Genomic DNA, 26,030 nt, shown 5'->3' with positions numbered 1-26,030 from the left:
CAGTGCTGCCTATCAGTGCCAATCAATGCTGCCTATCAGTGCCAACCAAAGCTGTAAATCAGTGCTAATCAATGCTGTCAGTGCCAGCAAATGCTGTCAATCAGGGCCCATCAGTGCTACCAATCAGAGCCCATCAGTTCTGCATATGAGTGCCCATTAGTGCTGCATATGAGTGCCCATCAGTGATGCCAGTCAGTGCCCAGTGATGCCAGTCAGTGTACATACGTACAACCAATCAGAGCCCATCAGTGCCGCCTATCAGTGCCAATCAGTGCTGCCTATCAGTGCCACATATCAGTGCACATCAGTGCTGCCAATCAGTGCCTACCAGTGCTGCCTTAGCAGGGATGGTGGAAACACCTCTACAGATAATTGCAATACAAATTACCTTCAAGTGCAACAACTTTTTAGTTGGGAGCTTCACACCATTATAGCACTTTGGAATTTACATTTTTTAGATTGTTACACTTAATTGTATATGTTTTAGTCGCGCTTATAATATGAATTATTGCTTTTGAAGTTAATTTTCGACCACCCTGCTAAGTCCATGTCTTTATGGACCTTGCTTTGTGCACAGGTGTGCAGTCATGTTAAAAACAAGAAGGTGCCGTCCCCAAAACTGTTCCCACAAAGTTGGGAGCATGAAATTGTCCAAAATGTCTTGGTATGCTCACACCATATTATTTGGACCAGTGCACAAAGCAAGGTCCATAAAGACATGGATGAGTGAGTTTGCGGTGAAGGAACTTGACTGGCCTGCACGGAGTCCTGACCTCAACCCGATAGAACACCTTTGGGATGAATTAGAGCAGAGACTGCGAGCCAGGCCTTCTCATTCACATCAGTGCCTGACCTCACAAATGCTCTTCTGGAAGAATGGTCAAACATTCCCATAGACACACTCCTAAACCTTGTGGACGGCCTTCCCAGAAGAGTTGAAGCTGTTATAGCTGCACAGGGTGGGCCAACTCAATATTGAACCCTACGGACTAAGACTGGGATGGCATTAAAAGTTATGTGTGTGTAAAGGCAGGTGTACTAATACTTTTGACTATATATATATATATATATATATATATATATATATATATACACATATACATACACACACACACACACACGTATGTGTGCTTGAGCTTTTGGGTGCACACCCTAATGCAATAGGCTGCGCACGCCTATGGGTGAGGAAAATAAAGATAGGAGAATAGCAGATTCAGGCGTGATAATAGGAAACAGTCCTGCTCCCAAACGTAACACTTCTCTGCGCCACTCCCGCTGGAGTGGGTTCAGTGTACCCGGACAGGCCTCTCTCACTGACCTGGCAGCTGGAGTATCACTCGGACAATTATAGGAATAAGTCTCTGCCACAGACCCTCCTTGGTGAACTTGAACTTGGGAGAAAGTCTCTGCCACAGACCCCTCTCAAAGAGCCTCAGAAGATACCTCTGCCACAGGTCCTCTCTGGGTTGAATTCTCGGAGATATGCCTCCTTAATTGAGTTACGTCTGGATCTCCTTCAACTTGTCGCCCAGGTACCGACCAACAGATGATTAATCCCTCGGTGTCCGGCTACCTCGATCCCGGTGGTTTGTCCAGGCCCTTTCGGACCACCAGCCTCTCAATGGCTTTTCTCAGACCGACTCCCCACCAAACAGCAGTACAGCTTGGGATCATCAAAGTGGGAACCCAGTCACTCACGGGGTCCCTGTCGCTGTTCAGATGCTCCGGTTCAGCATGGCCCCGGAAACCAGGAACACCGAGTGGCACGCACGCCCCGGCCAGGTAGGCCATAACGCCGGGGCGCCGTGATGTAGCCACCCTAACGGTGGGTGCCACACTGGACGAAGAAGACCCAAAACCAATGGCCTCTGCCCCATAAATACCCCTCCCCAGCATGCACAGCGAGGACAAACCCCTGTGATTGGCTGCTGGGAAGAGCACCCAAACCTCGACTCCACTGCTGCCACCTGCAGCACCGGGGGTGGGAGAACACCCCAGTACAACAGAATGGGCTCACAGCACAGCCAAGCTGAGACAGAGATCCGCAATTTGCTACTGTCAACAATCTGGATCAGAGTTTAACTAAACTCTGATCAACACATACATTTAGCTAGCACCAGTACTGTAAGGTACATAGGCGCTACATATATATATATATTATATTTTGTTATAAAATTTTGCAAGGGCTGCATTGATGGTCACCAATAAGGCGGGACTGGTGGACACTGAGAGGTGGCACTGATGGACACTGATAGGTGGCACTAGTGGGCACTGAGAAGTGGCACTAATAGGTAGTACTGATAGCTGACAGTGATGGGCACTGATAGGTGGCAATGATGGGCACTGATAGGTGGCAGTGATGGGCATTTATGGGTGGCAATGATGGGCACTAATCAGCACTGGTAGGTTACGCTGATAGGCAGCACTGCTCGGTGGCACTGATTTGCACCACTGGTGGGCATTGATAGGTAGCACTTGTGGGCATTGATAGGTGGCACTCGTGGGCACTGATTTGTGTCACTGTGGGCAATGGCAGGTGGCACTGGCAGGCGGTAATGGTGGGCACAAATGAGGCAGATGTGCCTCTTCCTCTTCGGGACCCATGTCCCTTGCACATAACCCATTGATTTTCTGCTTTTTTTTCTGACAGCGTGAGGAGAAAAAAAGCAGATTGACAAGCTTTTGTTTACATCACATGATCAGCTGTCATTGGCTGACAGCTGATTACGTGGTAAGGGGCTGGGATTGGCCCCTTACTCGGATCTGTGATCACCCGAGTCTATTGATGGCCTCCCGACAAAGCAGATCCGCGCTGCAGCCGTCATTTAGCTATAGCGTGGATCTGAAGTGGTTAAATTAGCCTCAGAACCTGTGTAATTCATATGTGTTCAGGTTTAACGGGATGAGGTGGCAACCCTACGCCAGGCTCAAGACCCGGATCCCATGAATGAAACTGACGTTAGACTAAGAAAGAGCAAATACAGCTAAATAATGCTGCACAATTGTATAAGCCGAGTCATGCTTCTCAGCAGCGATTATGTAAGAATTGCGCAGATGTTACAACATGCTTGTGATGCTCCTATGAGGTTGGAGTCGTGTGCACATTAACCCCTTAGTGTGACGCTCGGATCTGTGACGCAGATGGTGAACAAAGGGCTTTGTGTGCGCAGCTTTAGTCTGAAGAAGACATATTGTTTTTGGAGATCTATCACATGTCAGCTCATGACTTGTGATCTCCGAATAAGAAAGGGTGCTACTGCTAGATCTTGTCTGCATGGGAGCTCCCCAGACAATACTTGTTTTGTAATTGGATATTTTAGGCCACAGTGGGAGTGGCTTAGCCACAGGGAGTGCATTCTGCGCATCACACCCCCTCCAGCTGTCAGACATAAAGGTTCAGAGACCAGACACACCTTGTACACAGTCTCCCTGACAGCTGCTCTACATCATTGCAGATTCAGCCCAGAGCTACAAATACACCTCAATCCTCATCACATCTCCTGCAAGCAGCAGATCCAGGCAACATGGAGTCCAAAGGTAGGATGGTTTTGTATGGTGGCAATGCTGATTAGTGTGATCATAGATAAGTCTTAAAATATATTTATACAAATAGGCAGAAACTGGCTGCTGCAATATGTAGTTCCCAAGGCAATCCCCCCACCATTTTTTTTTTATTATACAAGTATTTGTATTTTATAGATTGTAAGCTCTATTGTGCAGATCCCTCCAGTATGTGAGTGTGCTGTTGGCCCCCATGTTGTATGGTGCTGCGCAATCTGCTGGTGCTATATAAAATTATTGTGACGGACCAGTCCTTTTTATTGGGCTCCATTCACACTTGAGCGTAGTGTTTTTCTGCAGCCCTTTTTTATTTTATTTTTTTTTATGTTTTTTTCCTCCAAGCTAGACTTAAAATGATAAATGTTGTTGCTGTAAAACCTTGGATTGCGAGCATAATTCATTCTGGAAACATGCCTTGTAATCCAAAGCACTTGTATACCAAAGCAAATTTCCCCATTTAAAAAAAAAAAAAAAAAATGGAAACTCAGATTTGTTCTGCAACCATTTATTCATAAGTCCCTCAGTTTATAGTCCATAATAAAAAAATAAATAAGATTATAGCAATGTGATAAATTGTGTAATCATAAAATGTCCATCCAGCAGGAGCTCCAGAGTATAAAAGAGGTGTGTTACAATATGTTTCTAAATGTAATCATATTGCTACAATTGGAGGTGTATCTCTTCCCCTTTTTTTTTTTTTTTATTTATACTCAGTTGTGACATGACGCTACTCTTATATCAAGACATTGCTTGTATATCAAGTCAAAATTTTGCTTGTCTTCCAAAATGCTCTCAAACCAAGGTTTTACTGTATTCTGAGCTCACACTGCTGTGCGGAGCAGCTCACAGTAAGGGATATGTTTGTCCCCCACCCCCCTGCTTACTGTCTTCAGGTCGGATTGCAGTCTGAATTTTTGGCTGAAATGGATCATATAATACATTATACAATTTTTTTTTTATTTTTTTTTTTTTTTTTTTTGGTCTATAGATTTACTAGAACCATATGAGGTTGAATCTAAATGCTTTTAATTTGTGTGCAATCAGGCATGCCCTTGTACTACACAGTTAAGGGTAAATCTAAAGGAAATGGAATAAGAGAAATTTGTATGGTGTATGGCCAGCTTTTTAAGATGCGTATTTTTCCTGTGCAATTCACACCGAAGCCACTCTGGATATGTGTGAACCTGCTCCATAGAGAGGCAGTCATGATCTCCTGACATGCGGATTTGGATGCGAGGGAAACCCACACCCAATTCACAATAGTGTGAACCCAGCCCAAATGTTGTTACAAGCTTTTTACAGCGTCAGTCATTTTTTGTTTAGCAAATAGGAGAGAAAGGGGGGGCCGCCAAGAAAAAAACGTATCTGCCCAAAATAGAAGCTTGTGTACTTTTACTCCATTTTACCTGTGCTGGACTCTACTAGAATGCTGTAAAAACACACTGGAACTTAAAGCGGTTGTATACCCGAAATTTTTTTTTTTTTTTTTGTTCACCTGAAAGGCAAAAGCCATAATGAGCTAGTATGCACTGCATACTAGCTCATTATGAAATACTTACTTAAAATGAGGTGTAGGGAACTTACCTGATCTACGCTGAGCGAGATATCATCTTGCCTGGCGTGTCTTCTGGGTATCGGCGCTCCAGTGCTGTGATTGGCTGGAGCGGCGATGTCGTCACTCCCACGCATGCGCGCAGGAGACTTCAAACCGGCAAGGGCCGGCGGCTGCCGGCCCTTTAGCCGAGGATCCCTGCTGCGCATGCGCCGCTGCAATCAGCGGCAAATTGCGGGGGAATATATCCTTAACCGTACAGGTTTAGGAGATATTCTTTATACTTACAGCAGGGTTTGACAAATTTGCTTGGAATCTAGGAGCCAGCTAAAAAAGTTAGGAGCCAGAAAACGCACCCCGTCCCGACGAGCTTGCGCGCAGAAGCTAAAGCATAAGCGCGCAGCGCCCGCATATGTAAACGGTGTTCAAACCACACACGTGAGGTATCGCCGCGATTGGTAGAGCGAGAGCAATAATTCTAGCCCTAGTCGTCCTCTGTAACTCAAAACATGCAACCTGTAGATTTTTTTTTTTTTTAAACGTCGCCTATAAAGATTTTAAAGGGTAAAAGTTTGTTGGCATTCCACGAGCGGACGCAATTTTGAAGAGTGACATGTTGGGTATGAATTTACTCGGCGTAACATTATCTTCCACAATATAAAAAAAAAATGAGGATAACTTTACTGTTTTATTTTTTAATTACAAAAAGTGTATTTTTTTTCCCAAAAAAGTGCGCTTGTAAGACGCTGCGCAAATACGGCGTGACAGAAAGTATTGCAACGATCGCCATTTTATTCTCTAGGGTGTTAGGATAAAAAATATATATAATGTGTGGGGGTTCTAATTAGAGGGAAGAAGATGGCAGTGAAAAATTACATTAGAATTGCTGTTTAACTTGTAATGCTTAACTTGTAATACCAACGGCCACCACCAGATGGCGCCAGCTCACACATCTGGTGGTAATACCAACGGCTCACCACCAGATGGCGCCAGCTCACAAAAAATAAATGTTTTGCCCACCTTCCAAGCCAGGACACCATTTCTAGTCGCCATGGTGACCTGGCGCCCGGTATTTGTCGAGCCCTGACTTACAGGTAGGCCTTATAGGTAAAAGTTACAAAAAACAGGTATACAACCACTTTAAGGATAAGAAAAATGCACTGGACTGCATCAAAAACACACACATGCAGAAAAGCACCTTGACTGTGTTTCTATGGTGTGAACTGGCCCTAACAGTTGTCTGTTCCTTATAGGACCTGATGGTGACATTGTGGGGTTGATTTTTGCTAAAGGCAAATGCTGTGTGCATTTCCTCCAGAGCTTGGTAAATGAAAAGAAGCTCTACTGACTTCACCATCCAATCATGTGCAAGTAAAGTGACGCCCCCCCCCCCCCCCCCCCTGTTGCACGTGATTGGGTATTCTTTGCAGTGACGCTGTACCTCAATTTATTAAGCTCTGTAGTAAAAGCTCTTACAATGTGCACCGCCTATCCCTATAATGTCAGCAAAACAAATTTACACATTCCCACCCCCCCTCTTAATTTTGTCGGATGAATATAAAAAAATAGCTTAATGAAATTTGCGCACACACAACAGAAGTGCCCTACATCTCTGAGGGCACCATTTACTAAACCTTTATTTGTCAAATTAAAAATTTCATATAAAAGTTTGTAATAAAAATTAAAACCTTGTTTTGAAAATGTCCAATTTGACATGTAGCATTAGTTTTTCTCTAAGTACATGGGGTGTGGAGTATGTAGTCTGGATATGGAAAATAAATTTCCCTTCCACTGTCGGTCACCATGTCAACTGTTTGCTGAGTCACATTGCATGGGATTAATTGCAGAGTGACGTTTGGCCCAGGGGAACATTAATAAAGGTTGATATAAAGCTGTAAACCTGCTCTACACCTTATAATTCGATGAGTTACAACCTAAAACCTTTGAGATATATATATATATATATATATATATATATATATATATATATATATATATATATATATATATATATATATATATATATATATATATATATATATATATATATATATATATATATATATATATATATATATATATATATATATATATATATATATATATATATATATATATATATATATATATATATATATATATATATATATATATATATATATATATATAATTTTTTAATAACCTCGTACATTTTAAAGGCTGTGTTCACACTTAATTTGGATGGGGCACACAGCAGGGGTCAGTGCATCCATGTTCTCCATTTCAGGGACGAATCTGGCCCAAATGTTTGCCTAAATTCATACCTGAAATGCAGTGTGTGGGGTTTTTTTTTTTTTTTTTTTTTTTTTTTAGTGTTTTTAGTTTGTCGACTAAATATTCAGTACATTTTAGTCTATTAAATTCAAATTGGTTTAGTTGCATTACTCTACATTTTCCAAACTCCTCCTTTAATACAATCCTGGAGTGAAACATAAATTTTATTTATGGTATAAGGCTGGGTTCAGATATGAGCATGTCAGGGGTCCATTACAGGTGCTGCCACCCCCATCCCAGCGTCTGGCCCCTTTCAGGACACCGATGCATGGACCAATTGGAGCCTACCTACCAAGCGCCCCAAGCCTACCAATACAAGGTAGGCTTGGGGCACAGAGAGTGCGCTGCAAACCCATCCAGTTGTGCTGCAACAGCAAATATTTATTCACTGTAACACTGATCCTCCTCCTGGCCAATGAAAAGCTGGTTTTGACACCGGTCACCCAATTGGCTTAAAGGACAGGCGAAAAGAATGAGTGAAGGAGAAAAAGGGGAGTCCATCAAGTTTCTGTCATTCAACTCTATATGGTTGGTACCTGCCAGTAGGAAAGCCAAGGGGACCATATTTTAACAAAGGGTCTGTTTGCCTCTCAGGATGCTCACCCCTTTTTTTTTTTTTTTTATTAATCATATTCCACGTGATCTTGCATTAAAGCTATGTCTAGAGCTGGGCTTTTGGCTGCTAGAAACCTATAGTATATTGGGGTCTTGGTACATTTTCAACGGGTTTGTTTAGTAGGGCGATGCTTGCATCTTTAGTAATAAACATTGTGACTAACGTTTTTTTTAGTGTAACCTCATTCAAAAAAGGTACGGTTCTGCACACATGGTGGACTTGGCCCAAAGTGTGCCTATCTGGCCACACCCCCTAAAGCAGGAGGCCGATGATCCTGGTCCATTTTTTTTTTTTTGAAAGGCCAAGTACCTTTCTGGCATGTACTTTATAGCCAATATCGATAAGGGCAACGCTTAACATTCCTTTATGAATACGTGTGCTCGCTTTATGCCAATCCTCTCCCTCAGGGGCTATGCCTGGATCCCTCTCCCACACGGACTCCTAAGACCAACTACTTGGAGGGTTGGAAGATTATTTATACAACATGGAAACTCCCCAACATTCTCCCTTCTGTAATCTCGCCAGTTATTCCCTCTTTTTGCCATTGGCTCACACAGTAGGCACTTAAGGCTGCATTCACACCTGAGCATTTTGTCGCCTGAAGCGCAACGCTCAAAGACGCTAGAGGGGAAAAATAACATTATTCTCTATGGAGATGGTTCACATCTCCAACGCAAAACACTGAACGCCGAACGAACGCCTGAATTTCAAACAAGTCCCGGACCCTTTTTTGACGCGCGAATCGGGCGGCTTGGGCATTTTCCATTGGTACCAATGACCTGTAAAAAAAACGCTGCATTTTATCGCGGCAAATCGTGGCTGCATTCACACGTAGGCGATTTGCGGCGACAAATTGTACCAATTGAAAACGCCCAAGCCGCACGATTCGCGCATCAAAAAAGGGTCCGGGACTTGTTTGAAATTCAGGCGTTTCGTTCGGCGTTCAGCATTTTGCATTGGAGATGTGAACCATCTCCATAGAGAATGTTATTTTTCCCCTCTAGCGTCTTTGAGTGTCGCGCTTCAGGCGACAAAACGCTCGGGTGTGAATGCAGCCTAAAAAACGCTGCAATTTGTCGTGGCAAATCGTAGTAAAAAACGCTGCAAATCGCCTACGCTTAGGTGTGAATGCAGCCTAACTCCAAGCCTGATTTCAGGTTACTGAGATGTAGAACATGAACAAAATAAAGACCCTGTCAGAGAAAAAGCGTTTTGTGAACTGCACATAATAAATAACATGCAAATGCATATTGCAGCTAGCTGTCCACAATTTGGATGTGGAAAGACCCATACACAGGGGGATAATTACTTAAATTGGTGCGCACAGAATCTGGTAGCATAGCAACCAATCGGCTTGCGCGTTTTATTGTCAAAGCATAGTTGAACAAGCTGAAGTTGGAAGCGGATTCTGTGTGCAGCAGTTTTAGTAAATGGTCCATACAGGGACCCAAAGCCTTAATGCCCATTGCATGAAAAGAAGGGAGAAAATATTTATATTTTTGCTCATCCGGTGTTTTTTTTTTTTTTGCTTTCTCTTTCAGGAGCTGACTCAAAGAAGGAGGTAAAAAAAGATGGTCATGGACATAGTCATCATGAAGGACACTGTAAAGAACACAAGGTACAATATTGTGCACCACCATAACACCGGGCCCCACAGTGACAACCAAAGCTAAAGACCATTTCAAATTGGGAGATGCTAAGGCATTCATTCAGTGGGGGAAAAAGTGCATACTTTACATGATCCTTCAATACTTTACCTGTAACTAGGAACATTGTTTTGGCTGCAGTATACACATTGAGGCTGGGTTTACATCTAAGCCGCATGTGGCTCGCAGCAGGGGTCCGGTGTGTCCCTGTTCTTCGGGGACAATTTTTTCCCCCTTAATTTGGCCCTTTAAACAGAGCCAAAGTAACACAGGACCTCTGTGAAATCTGTTCCGCAGCTGCCCTGGAGATGTGTGAACCAGCCTCATAGAAAGATGGTCACAATCTCCTGTCATGCAAATTGGATGCAGAGAAAACCACATCCAATTTGCAATGGTGTGAACCCAGCCTAGGTGTCTTTCCTTTCTTGGAAAGCTGCCAGGTGCACGATAAAAAAAGTCTTTGTGAAAATTGTATTTTTATCTTATCTTATATTTTTCTCTGTTTAGAAATGCTGTTCAGAGGCTATAACTATAACTATATAACTATAACTGTGTAGTATAGCCTCTGTTCAGTATTTTATAGGAGGGAGTAGCAAAGTCTTTCTCCTCCCTGATGGCTTATGCATGTGAGATACTCAGGGCGTTGGCTGCCCTACCCAAAAGTGTAAGGAAGTGGCACTGAGACCTGGAGTTGGTGTGCAGATAGCTTGGCAAGTTTTTGTACACTTATACCGAGCTGATCATTACAAGGCAGTGGCGTTGCTATGGGAGTGTGGCCCGCACCGGCTGACACCCGCAGGAGGGGTGACACTGGGGCCGCTGCACCGCCAAACACTGGACTGCTTGTGAAGGAGCGAGCAGGACACTCGGCAGTGCGGGGAGGCTACCTGTAACATTCCTCAGTCAGGCTAATATCCGTAAGCTGGAGTTGGTGGGTGGAGCTGGGGGTGTCTGCCGCCTCCTCTCCTCCCGCAGACTCCTTCACTATGGATGATGCCGCAGATGGAAGTGAGGACAGACATGGCAGCCCTGCCCACCCGCCCGGGTCTTCATCTGCAGGCATGCTATGTTGGTTACTCTGCAATGTCACTACATAGTTCTAAGATGCCCCAACCTGCCACTATACTATCATTTACAGGGGCTGCTTTGGGGTGCACCCTGTGACCGTGCACTGCCTGCATGGTGCTGGGCAGCCTAGACAGAAGGGGGGGGGGGGGTGGTGGTGACACCATGTCTTTCTGCACCGGGTGACGCCAACCCGAGTGACGCCACTGGTACAAGGTAGTGATTTGGAAGGGTGCCATTTGTGTGGAGCGGTGGCGTGTGGGTTTTTTTTTCTCTTCCAGGAGCTTTATGCTGAAATATACTAGTATGCACCACATATTAAAACATTATGCCATGCAATCCCATCCAGAGCTGCAGTGTCGAGTCTCTTTATTGGCTTGAGTTCTTCAATCTTCCTTCTGGGTTTGAACTGTTCTGCTGCTTGATTGGCCGGGCTGTGATGTCACTCCCACACACACACATGGGAGTTGCATCAAGGCACAGTGGTGCCATAAATGTTTGAGTTGTTCAGTGTACATGAACACTGACGGGCAGGGAGATGGGTTTATTGCAAAAGACTGATGGGGGTCTCCTCTATCTTAAAAATCCTGTCTGCAGCACAACGTAGCAGAAGTCATTGCAAGTCGGACCAAAAGTAGCGCGACTCAAGTTGCACTGATTAGAACGGTTCAATTGCACAGAATGGGGTTGACTTCTGATGCGACAATCGCTCCCAACTTTGGAGCACTTGTCGCATCAGAGTGAACCGAGCCTTGGTTGAATTCAACTTTAATATCACTTTAAACATTTTGTCAATTATTGCGTATTTCCGTCTTTGACCTCCCCCCTCTTCCAAAGATTGTTGGACTGACGCATTACATTTTTTTTTTTGTGTATCATTTTATAGGGGGAACATAAACATCACAGCTCCAGTGATTCTAGTTGCAGCTCAAGTGATGGTGAAGGAAAGGTAAGTGTCAAGCAAAGGCCATAATATCACTACCCAGCACTTCCCTTACACAGGTTCTTGCTTTGAAACTATGCCAACCTCCTCAGATCCCCCCCCCCCCCTAGCCTTCTAGAAAAAAAGCTGGCGTTTAAAAAAAAATTGTAAACTATTTGTACATGCGACTTGTCAAATGTATTGACTAACTTCAGTAAATAGTTTGTAATATTTGGTTCTTTAAAAAAGACTGTAAAGCCACCTTGTCATGCTTGCCTTGGATAAATATACATATTTACTCTCTAAAAATGGTATGGTTGGCGGCCAGGAAAAATGTGTGGCGTCTCCGGAAGTGGAATGTTTGTAGTTGGGATGAACTAAATCCACAACTACAGAAGAGAATTGTGCAGTTTTGAAGCCAGTAGAAGCATTCCTCTGGAGAGGAAATAAAAAAAGTAATGGCTAGATATCCTTGAGTTATTAACCACCTTGCTACCAGAGTTTTGGAGTGGGTGTTTTTTATTTATTTTTTCCCCCCGTGTTCATGCACAATCTAGGCCTTTAGATCAGTTATTCCCTCCAATGGCATATACATTATTTTCTAAAAACAAAGACCCTGGAGAATAAAATGGTGGCAGTTAATGTTATGACTTATATTAACGTACATGTTTATCACACAAGTGGAAGTGATTGGGGGTGGGGGGGGGTGTTGCAGGCACCTGACTCTACTTTATCTTAGGAAATTTGTTCAGCTTTCCTGCTGAGATGGGATTGTCCTTTCTCAGTCATCCCAAGAATGTATACTGAGCTGCTTAGAGTGAATTCTAAAGAACATAAATAGGCTTGCCTGCTCACAATCTTCTATTTTTGTCACTTTAAGCCCCAACTGAATGTTCAGTTTAAATGAGCTAGGTGTATCAGAAACTAAGGTGTGCAGTCTTTTTTTTTTTTTTTTTTTTTTTTTTTTAATATAAAGCAGCCCTTGCTTGAGTAGAAAAGCCTGTCGGCATGCTGCAGAGAATGACCCTTGCTCTCTGTGGAAGCAGGGGTCTCCCTGTAGGGGTCCAATACACTCCCCTGTTGAATCCGAAGCCAGATCTCAGCACCGAGCATGAGCTTTGATTGCAGAGCTATAGATCTGACTCCACTAAGGGGGCGTGTTTAACCTCTGCAATGAAATCGGTGCAAGGGTCTCTCTACAGCTACAAAAACCGCGCTATTGTCTCCCCACCCCTGACCCTAGGCAGCAGCTGGCGTGTGAATCACAAGAAAATACAAACAAAGAAAAAGCCGCGCCACAACTAACAGTCCATTAGTGTACACAGTCTATGAGGGTGTAGTAAGTCCGTATTAAATGGAATGATGCTTGTATAATGATAAAAAGGTCCGGATCGATCTTAACTGTGATGGCTCCTCCAATCCGCAACACAATAACACTATACACAGAATGACCACCCCCCGGAAAAAGACAAGGAAAGCCGCTTACCAGAAGGCAAGCGGTTAGGGCAGATGGCTATAACCCAGCCTAGGCCTTTTATCCTTGAGGTTTGCACCAGGAAGCCCCCTCCGTCCTCTGAATATGTTGTCCTCAGCTCCACCGTATTTATATGCAAATAAAACAGAGAGCACACATAGCGTGATACTGGGACAAATTCCTAGCAATAGTGTCTAAGGTCCACACCACCTAGTGACAACTTAGCATAAGTGACTCTCCATCTCTCTACAGCTGCTGGCAGGGGACATGCTTTTCTATACAGGCTGTGAGGTTCTACCACCCCTGTAATGCTAATGTATAACCCACAATATATTGACTTAAAGCAATTCCTTTATTTATGCAGTATTCCCAAAACTTTCCCCCCCCCCCCCCTTTATTGTGTAAGCATGAGGGTTCCACCACCACTATAAAGTTGTATATGTAACCTACAGTTCATATATTTAAAGCAGTTTTTTGAGAATTGGCCCTCGTTCACATTGATTGTGGCATTGAAATCTAGCTACCTCATCTGACATGGCATGATTTCAAAGCCGCATGTCAGTGATTTTGGAAGACATCTGTGCAGCTTCATGTACAGATGTCTATGCAAGTCGCACCCTAAATCTTAAAGGGGTCTTATTAGCCACTCCAGATATCCAGGTGCTTCCTCTGGATTTCTCCTCCATCTCCAATGGTATATTATAAACCAAGCCAGAGGCCCACTACCACTCAAAGGGAATATAAACTCCTTGCTGCAGTGTTCCATTAGATTTTTTTTTTTTTTCCAGATCACAATGGGGACATCTATAAGGGAGACCCTTGTCTGTTACCAACACCCCTATTATTAAATAGGAAAAATCCCCCAAGGTGGGGCTTTCATGGTAACAATTGATTCAAAGAACGTAAATGGATTACAATATAATGTATGTAATACTAAAGATATATTATTTTAAAGACAAATTGTTTAAGAACAAAGTACATAGGTGTGTCTTGGACTCATCCACAGGGAGAAATTCAGGCCCTACACGTTTCGGAATAAAAACCCTTCTTCAGGGACCAATGTCCGTGTGGGGTTGTACTGTATACAATATAAATAAAAATAATAAATCAAAACATGTTACAAAAGATTGTTTCTGGTACATAACAGGAAAAACAATTTTAATTTACATAATAAATATGTCATACCCGTCACCACGTATGTGAACTTATAAAGGACCGGAGGACATCAAAGCGGTGGCGCCATGGCTCCTAAGAAGGAAACGGGAGCACAAAACGGGCACAAGGGGCCTCACTCTCCTCCAGGCAAACCTGGGGCGAACACTCTGGAGCGTGAAAAATATATACACTACCCCTGCGTGAGCAAAAGACAGTATGTTTACATGTAAACATACTGTCTTTTGCTCACGCAGGGGTAGTGTATATATTTTGATGTCCTTTAGAAGTTCACATACGTGGTGACAGGTACGACATGTGTTCTGTAAATTAAAATGATTGTTTCTGGTACATAACCGGAAAAACATCTTTTGTAACGTGTTGATGTATTATTTCTATTTATATTGTATACAGTACAACCCCACACGGACATTGGCCCCTGAAGAAGGGACTTTATTCCGAAACGCGTAGGGCCTGAATTTATCTCTGTGGATGAGTCCAACCTGCACCTATGTACTTTGTTTTTAAACAATTTGTCTTTAAAATAATATATCTTTTGTATTAATAATACATTTTATTGTAATCATTTGCGTTCTTTGAATCAATTGTTACCGTTAAAGCCCCACCTTGGGGGATTTTTCCTTTCCACTTTTTTCTAGAAGCCAAACGGCAATAATTTTCAATAACCAGGTACTAGACCTCTGCAGTAATATGCCATGGAGGTAGTACCAATTTTTAACGCTCGAGGGCAGGGATCCTCAAACTCCGGCCCTCCAGCTGTTGCGAAACTACACATCCCATGAGGCATTGTAAAAATCTGACATTCAGACATGACTAGGCATGATGGGAATTGTAGTTCCTGAACAACTGGAGGGTCATAGTTTGAAGACCCATGCTCTAGGGTGTCTGCTTTCAGAAAATCTTTTTTTTTTTTGGGGGGGGGGGGGGTTAAGCACTCTTTAGACCTAAAATTTATACATTCATACATACCGAAGAACGGGGAAGCTGTGTTTAAAAAAAAAAAAAAAAAAAAAAAAAAACTGTAGGGACCAACTCTTTCTTGTAAGACTTTGTTTACACAGCCCTCTAAAGAGCAATTCAGTGTCCTTCATCATAGGGCACTTGGAAGGCAGTGAAGAGGCATTATGTCATCACCTTATTTAGTCCTGGCTCACACTATGTGGTGTGGGCACTGCATGCAATTTTTTTATTTTGGTTTACCACCCCCCACCTCCAAATGTGAACTAGGTCTTGCATAAAATGGGCATTGTGATGTCATGTGCTGCCCTGAAACCATACCAAGGCAATGCATGATATGACAATGATCCTTATTATATTTCCATTGGCCACAGGGGTCACTCCCTTGGTATTACCACCATTCACAGAACACTTTAATTTTTATTTTTTTTCAGTGAGTTCAAGGCATTTTCTGATTGGAAGAGGGTGGAGATTGTGACATCACAGCCTCTCATCCAATCAGAAAACGCCTTGTAATTGCAAATAAAATTTTGGGCATATAACTGGTGGCAGTACCAAGGGATCTCTCCTCCCTCTTCCAGAGGCCCCTCGGGTATGCATACTTGCATTGATCCAAGCTAAACCAATTAAAGTGCAAAAAAATACCAATTGCAAACAGGCAGGCTATTTCTTGCAGAAACCTGCAATAAAGTACACTTGCCTACCTTTTCATAATCCTCTGTGCAATGAGCTGCTTATGTGCAGCTCAGTAGACATTCTGGTGTAGGGATGACTATACTTCTGCACAATCATGGGAATGATTTGATCCTGCACTACCCAATCAAAACGGCCAATGACTTGCACCTGGAAGATCCCAGGGAGATGTCAGCACCAATGAGGGACCTTTGTGTCAGGCCCTTGAAACTTTTTTTTTTTTTTTTTTTGTGCTTTAAGTATACAACAGCGCATGTGTCCGAGTTTAGTTTTAGAGGAAACCTGTACTGAGAGAAATTTGGAGGCTGCTGTTGCCTTCTTACTGGCTGCCAGTGTCTGATGCACAGGAAGTAAAAGAATCTTCCCCCTATTGCTACAAAATGAGTGTTAAAAAAAAAAAAAATAACTGTAGGGACTTTGCAATCTTGTACTAACAGCACCATGGAGAAGGCCACGAGCATAAGAAAAAGGATAAGAAACTGCATAAGGAAAAGAAGCCCAAGGACAAAGAGCATAAAGAAAAGAAAGAAAAGAAAGAGAAAAAGGAAAAATGTGAGAAGAAACCCTAATCTGAATGTTTACATTGATAAAAATGTTGTCTGTATCCTACAAATGTAATGTTTTAATATATTACTCATACATTTTTTATGTACAATAAAATAAATTACAATTTCCTCTTGTACTTATTTTCTCAGCACTAGTTGGATTTAATAAGTGTTTGTGTGTGTGTGTGTGTGTGTGTGTGTGTGTGTCAAAAGGTGCTTAACCACTTAAGACCCGGACCAAAATGCAGCTAAAGAACCCGGCCAGGTTTTGCGATTTGGCACTGCATCGCTTTAACAGACAATTGCGCGGTTGTGCGACGTGTTTTCCAAACAAAATTGGGGGTTTTTTTTTTTTTTTTTTTTCTTCTCCCCACAAATAGAGCTTTCTTTTGGTGGTATTTGATCACCTCTGCCATTTTTATTTTCGCTATAAACAAAAATAGAGCGACAATTTTGAAAAAAATTCAATTTTTTTTTTGCTATAATAAATATCCCCCCCCCCCCCCCCCAAAAAAAAAAATATATTTTTATCTATCTATATCCTCAGTTTAGGCCGATACGTATTCTTCCCATTTTTGGTAAAAAAATCGCAATAAGCTTTTTATCGGTTGGTTTGCGCAAAATTTATATCGTTTACAAAATAGGGGATAGTTTTATTGCATTTTTATTTTTTTAACTGCGACATTATGGCGGACACTTTGGACAATTTTGGGACCATTGTCATTTTTCACAGAAAAAAATTGTTTACTGTGAAAAATTACAGTTGCAGTTTGGGAGTTAACCACAGGGGGTGCTGAAGGTTGTGTGACTTAATGTGTTTACAACTGTGGGGGGGGGGTGTGGTTGTAGGTGTGACGTCATCGATCATGTGATCCCTTTTATAGGGGGACACAATCGATTGACGCCGCCACAGTGAAGAATGGGGAAGCTGTGTTTACACACAGCTCTCCCCATTCTTCAGCTTTGGGACCGATCGCGGGACTCCAGCGGCGAGCGCGCCCCGCAGCTTCGGACCGGGTCGCGGGAGCGCGCCCCCACGGCTGGGCTTAAAGGGCAACGTACATATACGTTGATGTGACCAGCCACGCCATTCTGCTGACGTATATCGGTGTGAAGGGGTCCTTAAGTGGTTAAAGTTGTAAAACTTTTTTTTTTTTTTTTTTTTTTTTGGGGGGCTAAATTAATGTCTGCAAGGTAAACAGACAGAATAGTGTAATGATTCTGTTTAAAAACAAGTAAATACCTTCCTCTATCACCTCCGGCATTCTAGTTTCTGTTCTCTCATTCACTTCCTGGTTTGCAGCACTCGTTCATGTAAGAACTACATTTCCCAGTATGCATTGCGGCATGCCCAGTAATTTACACCTCCTTGATGTCTCTAACATGTAGAGAGCGTCCTGCCGCACAGATGTAGTTCCCAGGAGGGGGTGAGCACGTCACTGACCACCGCAGTAAAGCCTCCCTTCACGGTGGTGAGTAAAAATCAGACAAGCAGGAAGTGAACAGAGAAGAAATAGAGCAACTTCTGAGAAAAAACAAACAGGAAGTGAAAAGAGGAATGTCTGCAGGTAAAGGATGCTTATTATGAAAACTTTTTTTCCTTTACAACCCCTTAACACCTATTCATAATACAAGTATCCATAAAATCTTTTGGTGAACTACAAGTACCATCCAGGACATATTGCCCCTATGCTAAAGGGACAGGGGACTTGTCCTTACAGAGGGTCACTGTGTTTGCTTGTTTTTACAGTGTCTTGGTGGCGTATTCCAGATTCATCTCGCAGGCAGAGATGGTGGATTTTGGACCGATGTGACTTGAGCCCCACTCAGGGCAGCAGCAGAATCATTCTTTGTAGTGGGGCTGCCCAGACTGCAAGGGTTAAGTGCTTATTGGGTCTGTGGGTAGAGAAATGCACTGTGATGCCTACCTCCTTCCGGCAGGCATACACCATGCTGTACAACTTGTCCACCTCTGCAACTTCTGTTCACCAATTGCAGGATTTTGCATATCATAATCGCATACAATGCTGGACATTTTGGAGCTTCTGAAGACAAAATGAGAGCACTGGGTCTGCCAGAAGAGGGAAAGCATAACTTGCTCCTTTAGGCCAGGGGTAAGCAACCTTAGCGATGGATGTCTACTTCACCACCGATAAGGTCACCGGGCACGATGCCAGAAATGCATGTTCCGTGTGTTTCCTGCACCATGTTCAATAAAACAATAACCCCAAATGTAGATCGCTAAATCAGTGGACACAAGTATTACAGTGCAAGGTTCAGGAGTGTGTTGCACTCAGAATGCAGAGATTCGTAGGGGGTTGTGTAGAGGACCATGCTATGTGCTTCTTCCCACCCCCCAAAACACACATTATTGTACTTTCCTCTCCTCCAGCCTCCTACCTGTGCACACAGACCGAGAGGCAGCACAGTTGTGGACAGGGAGCTGGCAGAGTGACTTTTATATTAAAAAGCTGGTGATTGGTTGCTTAGGACCTAGCAACCAATCACCTGTGGGTTAATTTGGCTAGCTCCCCCCCTGCCCTCAGTTCTGAACTGTGCTGCCTCTCTCTGCTGTTCACTGACGGAGGCAGAGGCGGCTGGGGTGGGGCAGAGAGGACCAAATATGCAGCGGAGACTGAGGGCGAAAGACCGGCAGCTAGCAGTAGAAGGTAGGGGTCAGTGGCGCATAGCTGTTCCTGTCACCAAACCTGCAGTCAACAGGTTGCTGATACACCCCCCACTCTCGGCTAAATTACTATCTAACATATGCATAGCAGGGGAGATTTATGCTGAAAGGTATTTTGATAAATAAGATGCACTAAATTACCAAAAGTTTTGTGACCCCCTGCCTTTACATGCACTTGAATGGCATCCCAGTCTTGGTCCGTAGGGTTCAATATTGAGTTTATCCCACCCTCTGCAGCTATAAAAGTTTCAACTCTTCTGGGGAGGCTGTCCACAAGGTTTAGGAGTGTCTATGGGAATGTTTGACCATTCTTCCAGAAACGCATTTGTGAAGGCCTGGCTCGCAGTCTCTGCTATAATCCATCCCAATGATGTTCTATCGGGTTGAGGTCAGGACTCTGCAGGTCAGTCAAGTTCCTCCACCCCAAACGCTCATCCTTGTCTTTATGGAATTTTCTGTGTGCACTGGTCCAAATAATTTTTGGTGGGAATTATGGTGTGGGTTTTTATTTTTATTTTTTTCTTCAGGGGTTGGGTTTGGCCCCCTTAGTTTCATTTGAAGGGAACTTACCATGACAATTTCATGCTCCCAACTTTGTGGGAACAGTTTGGGGATGGTCCCTTTCTGTTCCAACATGACTGTGCACAAAGCAAGGTCCATAAAGGTATGGATGAGTGAGTTTTGGATGGAGGAACTTGACTGGCCTGCAGAGTCCTGACCTCAACCCAATAGAACATCACTGGGATGAATTGGTGCGCAGACTGTGAGCCAGGCCTACTCGTCCAACATCAGTGCCTGACCTCACAAATGCTTTTCTGGAAGAATGGTCAAATAACTCCCATAGACACTCCTAAACCTTGTAGACCGCCTTCCCAGAAGAGTTGAAACTGTTATAGCTGCAAAGGGTGGGCCAACTCAATATTGAACCTTACGACTGGGATGCCATTAACCACTTCCTTACTGGGCATATATACCCCTTCCTGACCAGGTGAAATTTCAGCTTGTGGCACTGCGTAAGTTTAACTGACAAGTGCGCAGTCGTGCGACGTGGCTCCCAAACAAAATTGACGTCCTTTTTCCCCCCACAAATTGAGCTTTCTTTTGGTGGTATTTGATCGCCTCTGCGATTTTTATTTTTTGCGCTATAAACAAAAATAGAGCGACAATTTTGAAAAAAAACTATTTTTTACTTGTTGCTATAATAAATAGCCCAATTTTTTTTAAAAAACATTTTTTTTCTCAGTCTAGGCGATACGTATTCTTCTACATATTTTTGGGGGGGAAAAAAATCGCAAGAAGCGTCTGGTTTGCGCAAAAGTTATTGCGCTTACAAAATAGGGAACAGAATTATTTTTTTTTACTACTAATGGCGGCGATCAGCATTTTTTTCGTGACTGCGACATTATGGCGGACACATCGGACACTTTTGACCCATTTTTGGCGCCATTCACATTTATACAGCGATCAGTGCTATAAATATGCACTAATTACTGTATAAATATGACTGGCATTGAAGGGGTTAAATGTGTACCCTAAATTGTGTTCCAACTGTAGGTGGAGGGGGGGGGACTGACTGGGGGAGGTGACCGATCTGTGTCCCTATATACAAGAGACACAGATCGGTCTCCTCTCTCCCCTGACAGGACGTGAAGCTCTGTGTTTACACACAGAGCTCCACGTCTTGTCCCTGTAGCCGCCGATCACGAGTCCCTGGCGGACATCACGACCGCCAGGCACTCGCATCGGCATCTCAGCGATGCGGCGAGCACGCCCGCGCCGCTGGATGCGCGCGCAGGCCGTGTTTTTACGGCCTGTTAGAGATTGAGAACCACCCCGCGGCCGTAAAAAGTCGTACGGCCGTCGGGTAGTGGTTAAAGTTTGTGTGTGTAAAGGCAGGCGTCCTAATACTTTTGATAATATAGTGTATCTATGAATTATCTGTGGTATGTGTTACTCTTGCATCCATGTTGTCCTTCTGTCATAAGTGACACTCTCAAAGCAACAATACTGTCAGCTCAATACTTCTGGTTCATGCAAACTATTTTCAGTCCTTGCTATTTATGTAATAAAATTAAGCACTGCAAATGGCAGTAGAGGTTATTACTATGAATGGAACACACTGTATATTGAACCATTAATAGTAAAGACAGAAATATCCTTTTTGTAAAATAATTTAGAGCATTATATGTATTTTAATATGGTTTTATTTCCACAACTAGACACTGTACATGTTAACTACCGGTAGTTTGGTTTGCCAAAGGTGTTGGCCCCATCTAGTGGTGTGTGTTTTTATTCCACCATTACAATACAAAAGAGAGGCACTGGCTTCTTCCATCTGGTCATTCTAGCAGTGAAATCCTTATGCCAACTATAGTTCGCAATTTCATTTTCACCCGCCCTTAGGACACTCTCCATACTTTAATGTTATTCCCCCAATAAAAATTGATTGTAACCTCCTCGACCACGAGGAGAGGCATAGCCTGATCACCCGAAGTTCCAGGACATTGATCGGCAGACAGGATCCCTGCAAAGTCCAGCGACCCTGGGCCGAAGATCTCAGCCACCAATTCAGAGAGACTGACTAGGTGGCTTACCTGAATGTGGTGATCCAGAGACAATGGAGATTTTGTTTCCATTTGGACAGGATCTCCTTCTGCAATACTCAAGTGTGGAACTGGGCATACAGTACTGCCTCAAAGGAGGCTACCATCAGACCCAGGACACGCCTGCAAAAAAACTGAGAGATGACCATTTACAGGATACTAAAGAGTCTGCAATTTTTCCAGGGGAAGAAAGACTCTCGCCTCCGGAGTCCAGAATCAACCCCAGGTACTCCAAACGCTGAGTCGGTACCAGGACCCACTTCTGGATGTTTAAACACCCACCCGAATTCCCAGAGGGTCTGGCTGGCTTTAGACACATCCACCTCTCATTCTGAGCCAGAAGCTGCTCTTGGACGATCTTATAAGTAGCCCTCAATGGCAATGCCTCGCTGTCTCAGCAAAGCTAGAATCGGTGCGAGCACCTTGGTGCTGACACTAGGCCAAAGGGAAGGGCCACAAACTGATAGTGGTCTCCTATAACAAAGCGCAGAAACCTCTGGTGACCTGCGCAAATTGAAACATGCAAGTATGCGTCCTTGATGTCCAAGGACGCCAGAAAGTTTCCCGGATGGAGCACAGCCACCACCAGCGAATGGATTCCATGCGGAACTTCCGTACTCTCACAAAGGCATTTAGGGCTTTAAGGTCCAAGATTGGACGGATCCCATCCTTCTTCGGGACCACAAACAGATGAAACCTCTCGTCCTGCGAAACGGGTAAAATTATCCGCAACCCAGCAAATCCTGCACTGCCCCCAATAGGGTAGACAGACGAGCCAGAAGGAGCAGGAGATTGATGGGAAAGAGTTTATTTCCTGTACAAACAGATTCTATCTTATACCCCGAAGTGACCACCACACAGACCCACTGGCCGGAGAGCAGAGAGGTCCACTGAGCCGTGAACCTGCGAAAGTGTCCCCCCACCCATGGGTCGGGCGGGGGCAAAACGTCATGTGGTGGGTTTGGATGCCGGTTTGTTCGTCTTACGCACTCAGGGACGTTTCTGTCCCCCAACTGAGCCTTTGTTGGCCTGGGAGGGTCTACCCATGGGCTGCTTCTGCATGGAAAATGAAGGACCCAGCTTACGGCACGGGTCCTTACAATTTCAAAATTGTCGCTCTATTTTTGTTTATAGCGCAAAAAATAAAAACCGCAGAGGTGATCAAATACCACCAAAAGAAAGCTCTATTTGTGGGGAAAAAGAGAACGCCAATTTTGTTTGGGAGCCATATCGCACGACCACGCAATTGTCAGTTAAAGCGACGCAGTGCCGAATCGCAAAAACTGGCCAGGTCCTTTACCTGCATAAAGGTCTGGGTCTTAAGTGGTAACAAGGTATTTTTTGGACCAAAAAACAAAGTCCAATGACCAGTTGGGTGTTGGAGACCAATCTCACATTTTCACCACCGGAATGGGAAGAAATGTTGGAAAACATGTATAAAAACACGAGATCTCTGTCTAATCATGAAACTGCAATTAAAATTACATACCAGATGGTACTTGACACCTGCCAAGCTCCACACCATATTCCCAGCCCCATCTTCCCATTGCTTTCGCAGCTGCCCGAATCGGGTTTCTTCCAATTTCAGAAATTTGGAATAAACGGTTAGCGTAAACACTGGTACTACCGAACACTTAAAAAGCAGGCAATGTATATGTCTAGAAAACAGTCAGTTTTATAGCCCATATAATGGTACAAAATGACCAATCCTAAAAAGGAAGGAGGTGGAAAGATGGTGGGCAGCAGCTGTCCTCAGAGAAAAGCCAACTCTGTTAGGGGAAGACAAGGAAACAAAAAAGGGAATCGCCAACTAAGTGCAATATGTCAGATACTACTTTCTCAAAAGAAATGCACTTACAATACACAATTACAAAACAGGCTCATCAGGGTCTCATGATGCGCAGTGCGGTCCGGTTTCAGGTCCATCTAGATCAGACCTGGGCAAACTACAGACCTTTTAATCCGGCCCCCGGGCAGTGTTGCCAATAGGGTTGTCCCTACACACACAACCCCCCCCCCCCCCCCCGCCACCACGTTAATCACCGCGGCGGGGAACATTACAGACAACGTTCGTTTGAACAGCTGTTTTCCCCGCCGCGCATAGACACTCCCCCTTGGACAGATCTGTCCAATCGCGAGCAAGGGGGAGCCACATAGACACTCCCCCTTGCTCGCGATTGGACAGATCCGTCCAAGGGGGAGTGTCTATGCGCAGCGGGGAAAACAGCTGTTCAAACGAACGTTGTCTGTAATGTCCCCCGCCGCAGTGATAACAGTAGGTACGGGGGACAATGGCTGCTGTACTGGGGACACATTTAAAAAAAAAAAAAAAGTATCGGTATCGGCAAGTACATAAAAAAAAAGTATCGGTACTTGCACTCAGTCCTAAAAAAGTGGTATCGGGACAACCCTAGTTGCCAACCGTCCGTAGAATTACGGACAGTACGTAAATAAAAGGCACTTTTTCCCTGTTCGTAAAAGTCCGTAATAAGGGAAATGTGCCCGTAAAAAGATCCGAATGTGAGCCGCAGCGTCTAGTCCTCCTACATTATGCATAGCCTCGCCCTCTCTGACCGCCCAGCCCACCACCACCCGCCGCGCAGCCAATTATCAAAGCGCATTTTCGCGCTAACAACACTGCTGCCAGCCTATTCAAAAGAGCAGCGCGGGGAAACTGAGGAACATCGTAGAATGTGTGGACTCTGTGGAGAGCGGCACCGGCGGGATAGCACACAGCAGCAGATGTAGTGGACACACTGCAGACGCACCCCCACTGTGACGGAGTGGACTGAGTGAAGGCAGACGGAGACCGACCAGTGCGCCTGCCTGCCTGCTCTGCCCGACTGACTGACTGTAGCAGTCGGCCAGCCGCCATGCTGGTGCCCGGACCTGGAGTGGACCCTGGTCTTCACTCTCTTCGTTGGAGTAGGACTCCTCGCGACGCCTGCTGCCTGCCCTCAGTGCCACCGCCCTGGCCTTGTCTGGTGAGTCCTCCTCAGTCCAGCAGCAGAGTGTGAAGTGCTATCCTACCTAGACATCATCAGTATGCTGTGTCCTCCTCCTGTGCCCCTTTCACCTCTCCACAGGTCAGATCCGTGGAGAGGTGAAAGGGGCACAGGAGGAAGACACAGCATACTGATGATGTGAAGAAGTGATATGATAATTTATTTGCAGCCTCCTGTGCCATGTCCCCAGCCTCTGTCCCCCTCCTGTGCCATGTCCCCAGCCTCTGTCCCCCTCCTGTGCCATGTCTATAACAAGTACTCGTACCAGTTGTCCAACAATGATATTTACTGCTTTTTATAAAGAAATACAATTGATTTTATGCAGTATTGAGTTTAGCCTTTTGGCCCGGCCCTCCAAAATATTTTTAGTTTCTCATGTGGCCCCATCGAAAAAATAATTGCCCACCCCTGATCTAGATCCACGGATCTGCAGGCAGGGAGAGAAATCTATCCTGTGGCCAAGAGGAAACAGCCAGGTTCAGCGTGGAGGCGCAGATAATGACGTTACCAGAAAGCAGGACCAGGGAGCGCCCTGGAAGGTGAGACTAGCAACAACAGGCTACGCGCTCGGAGACCAGATCCTTCTACAGCAGAGGGAGCTGGTCTCCGAGCGCATAGGCTGTTTCTAGTCTCACCTTCCTTCCAGTGCTCTCCCTGGTCCCGCTCTTTGGTAACATCATCTGCGCCTCCACGCTGAACCTGGTTGTTTCCTGGTGGCCACAGGATGAATTTCTCTCCCTGCCTGCAGATCCGTGGATCTAGATCAGGGATATGCAATTAGCGGACCTCCAGATGTTGCAAAACTACAAGTCCCATCATGCCTCTGGGTGCATGCTTGTGGCTGTCAGAGTCTTGCTATGCCTCATGGGACTTGTAGTTCAGCAACAGCTGGAGGTCCGCTAATTGCATATCCCTGATCTAGATGGACCCAAGACCGGACCGCGCATTATGAGACCCTAATGTGCCTGCAATTGTGTATTGCAAGTGCATTTCTTTTGAGATTAAACATAGTATCTGACATATTGCACTTAGGTGGCGCTTCCCTTTTTTGTTTCCTTGTCTTGCCTTAAACCGATTTGGCACCAGCGAGGGCATCCAAGATAGCTGGTCACCTTCTTACGTTGAATGTACAGAATTTTTTTTTACCACCATCCCAGATGTTCACATTTCCTGTCAGAGATTGATACACACACTTTTTGTAGCCATTCATTGGGCAACT

General features: G+C 44.4%; 1 protein-coding gene across 2 annotated transcripts; it reads left to right on the top strand.

Moving 5' to 3' along the window:
• Positions 1 to 3,126: 3,126 nt before the first annotated feature.
• On the top strand, positions 3,127 to 16,646 carry C9H19orf33 (chromosome 9 C19orf33 homolog). 2 transcript variants are annotated; one of them, XM_040323529.1, is made up of 4 exons: positions 3,281 to 3,537; positions 9,584 to 9,660; positions 11,640 to 11,702; positions 16,410 to 16,646. In XM_040323529.1, exons 1-4 carry the CDS (start codon positions 3,525 to 3,527, stop codon positions 16,539 to 16,541), a joined length of 285 nt encoding a protein of 94 aa, XP_040179463.1. In that variant the 5' UTR covers positions 3,281 to 3,524; the 3' UTR covers positions 16,542 to 16,646. The 2 variants fall into 2 exon arrangements, with proteins under 2 accessions (XP_040179462.1, XP_040179463.1); XM_040323528.1 differs by lacking the exons at positions 11,640 to 11,702; positions 16,410 to 16,646 and having other exon boundaries at positions 3,127 to 3,537; positions 9,584 to 9,662.
• Positions 16,647 to 26,030: the final 9,384 nt, after the last annotated feature.

This window comes from Rana temporaria, chromosome 9, assembly GCF_905171775.1.
Source record: "Rana temporaria chromosome 9, aRanTem1.1, whole genome shotgun sequence".
In the NCBI taxonomy this organism is placed as follows: Eukaryota; Metazoa; Chordata; class Amphibia; order Anura; family Ranidae; genus Rana; species Rana temporaria.
Note: the sequence above shows the minus strand (reverse complement) of the source record. Positions and strands in the feature narration are given on the sequence as shown.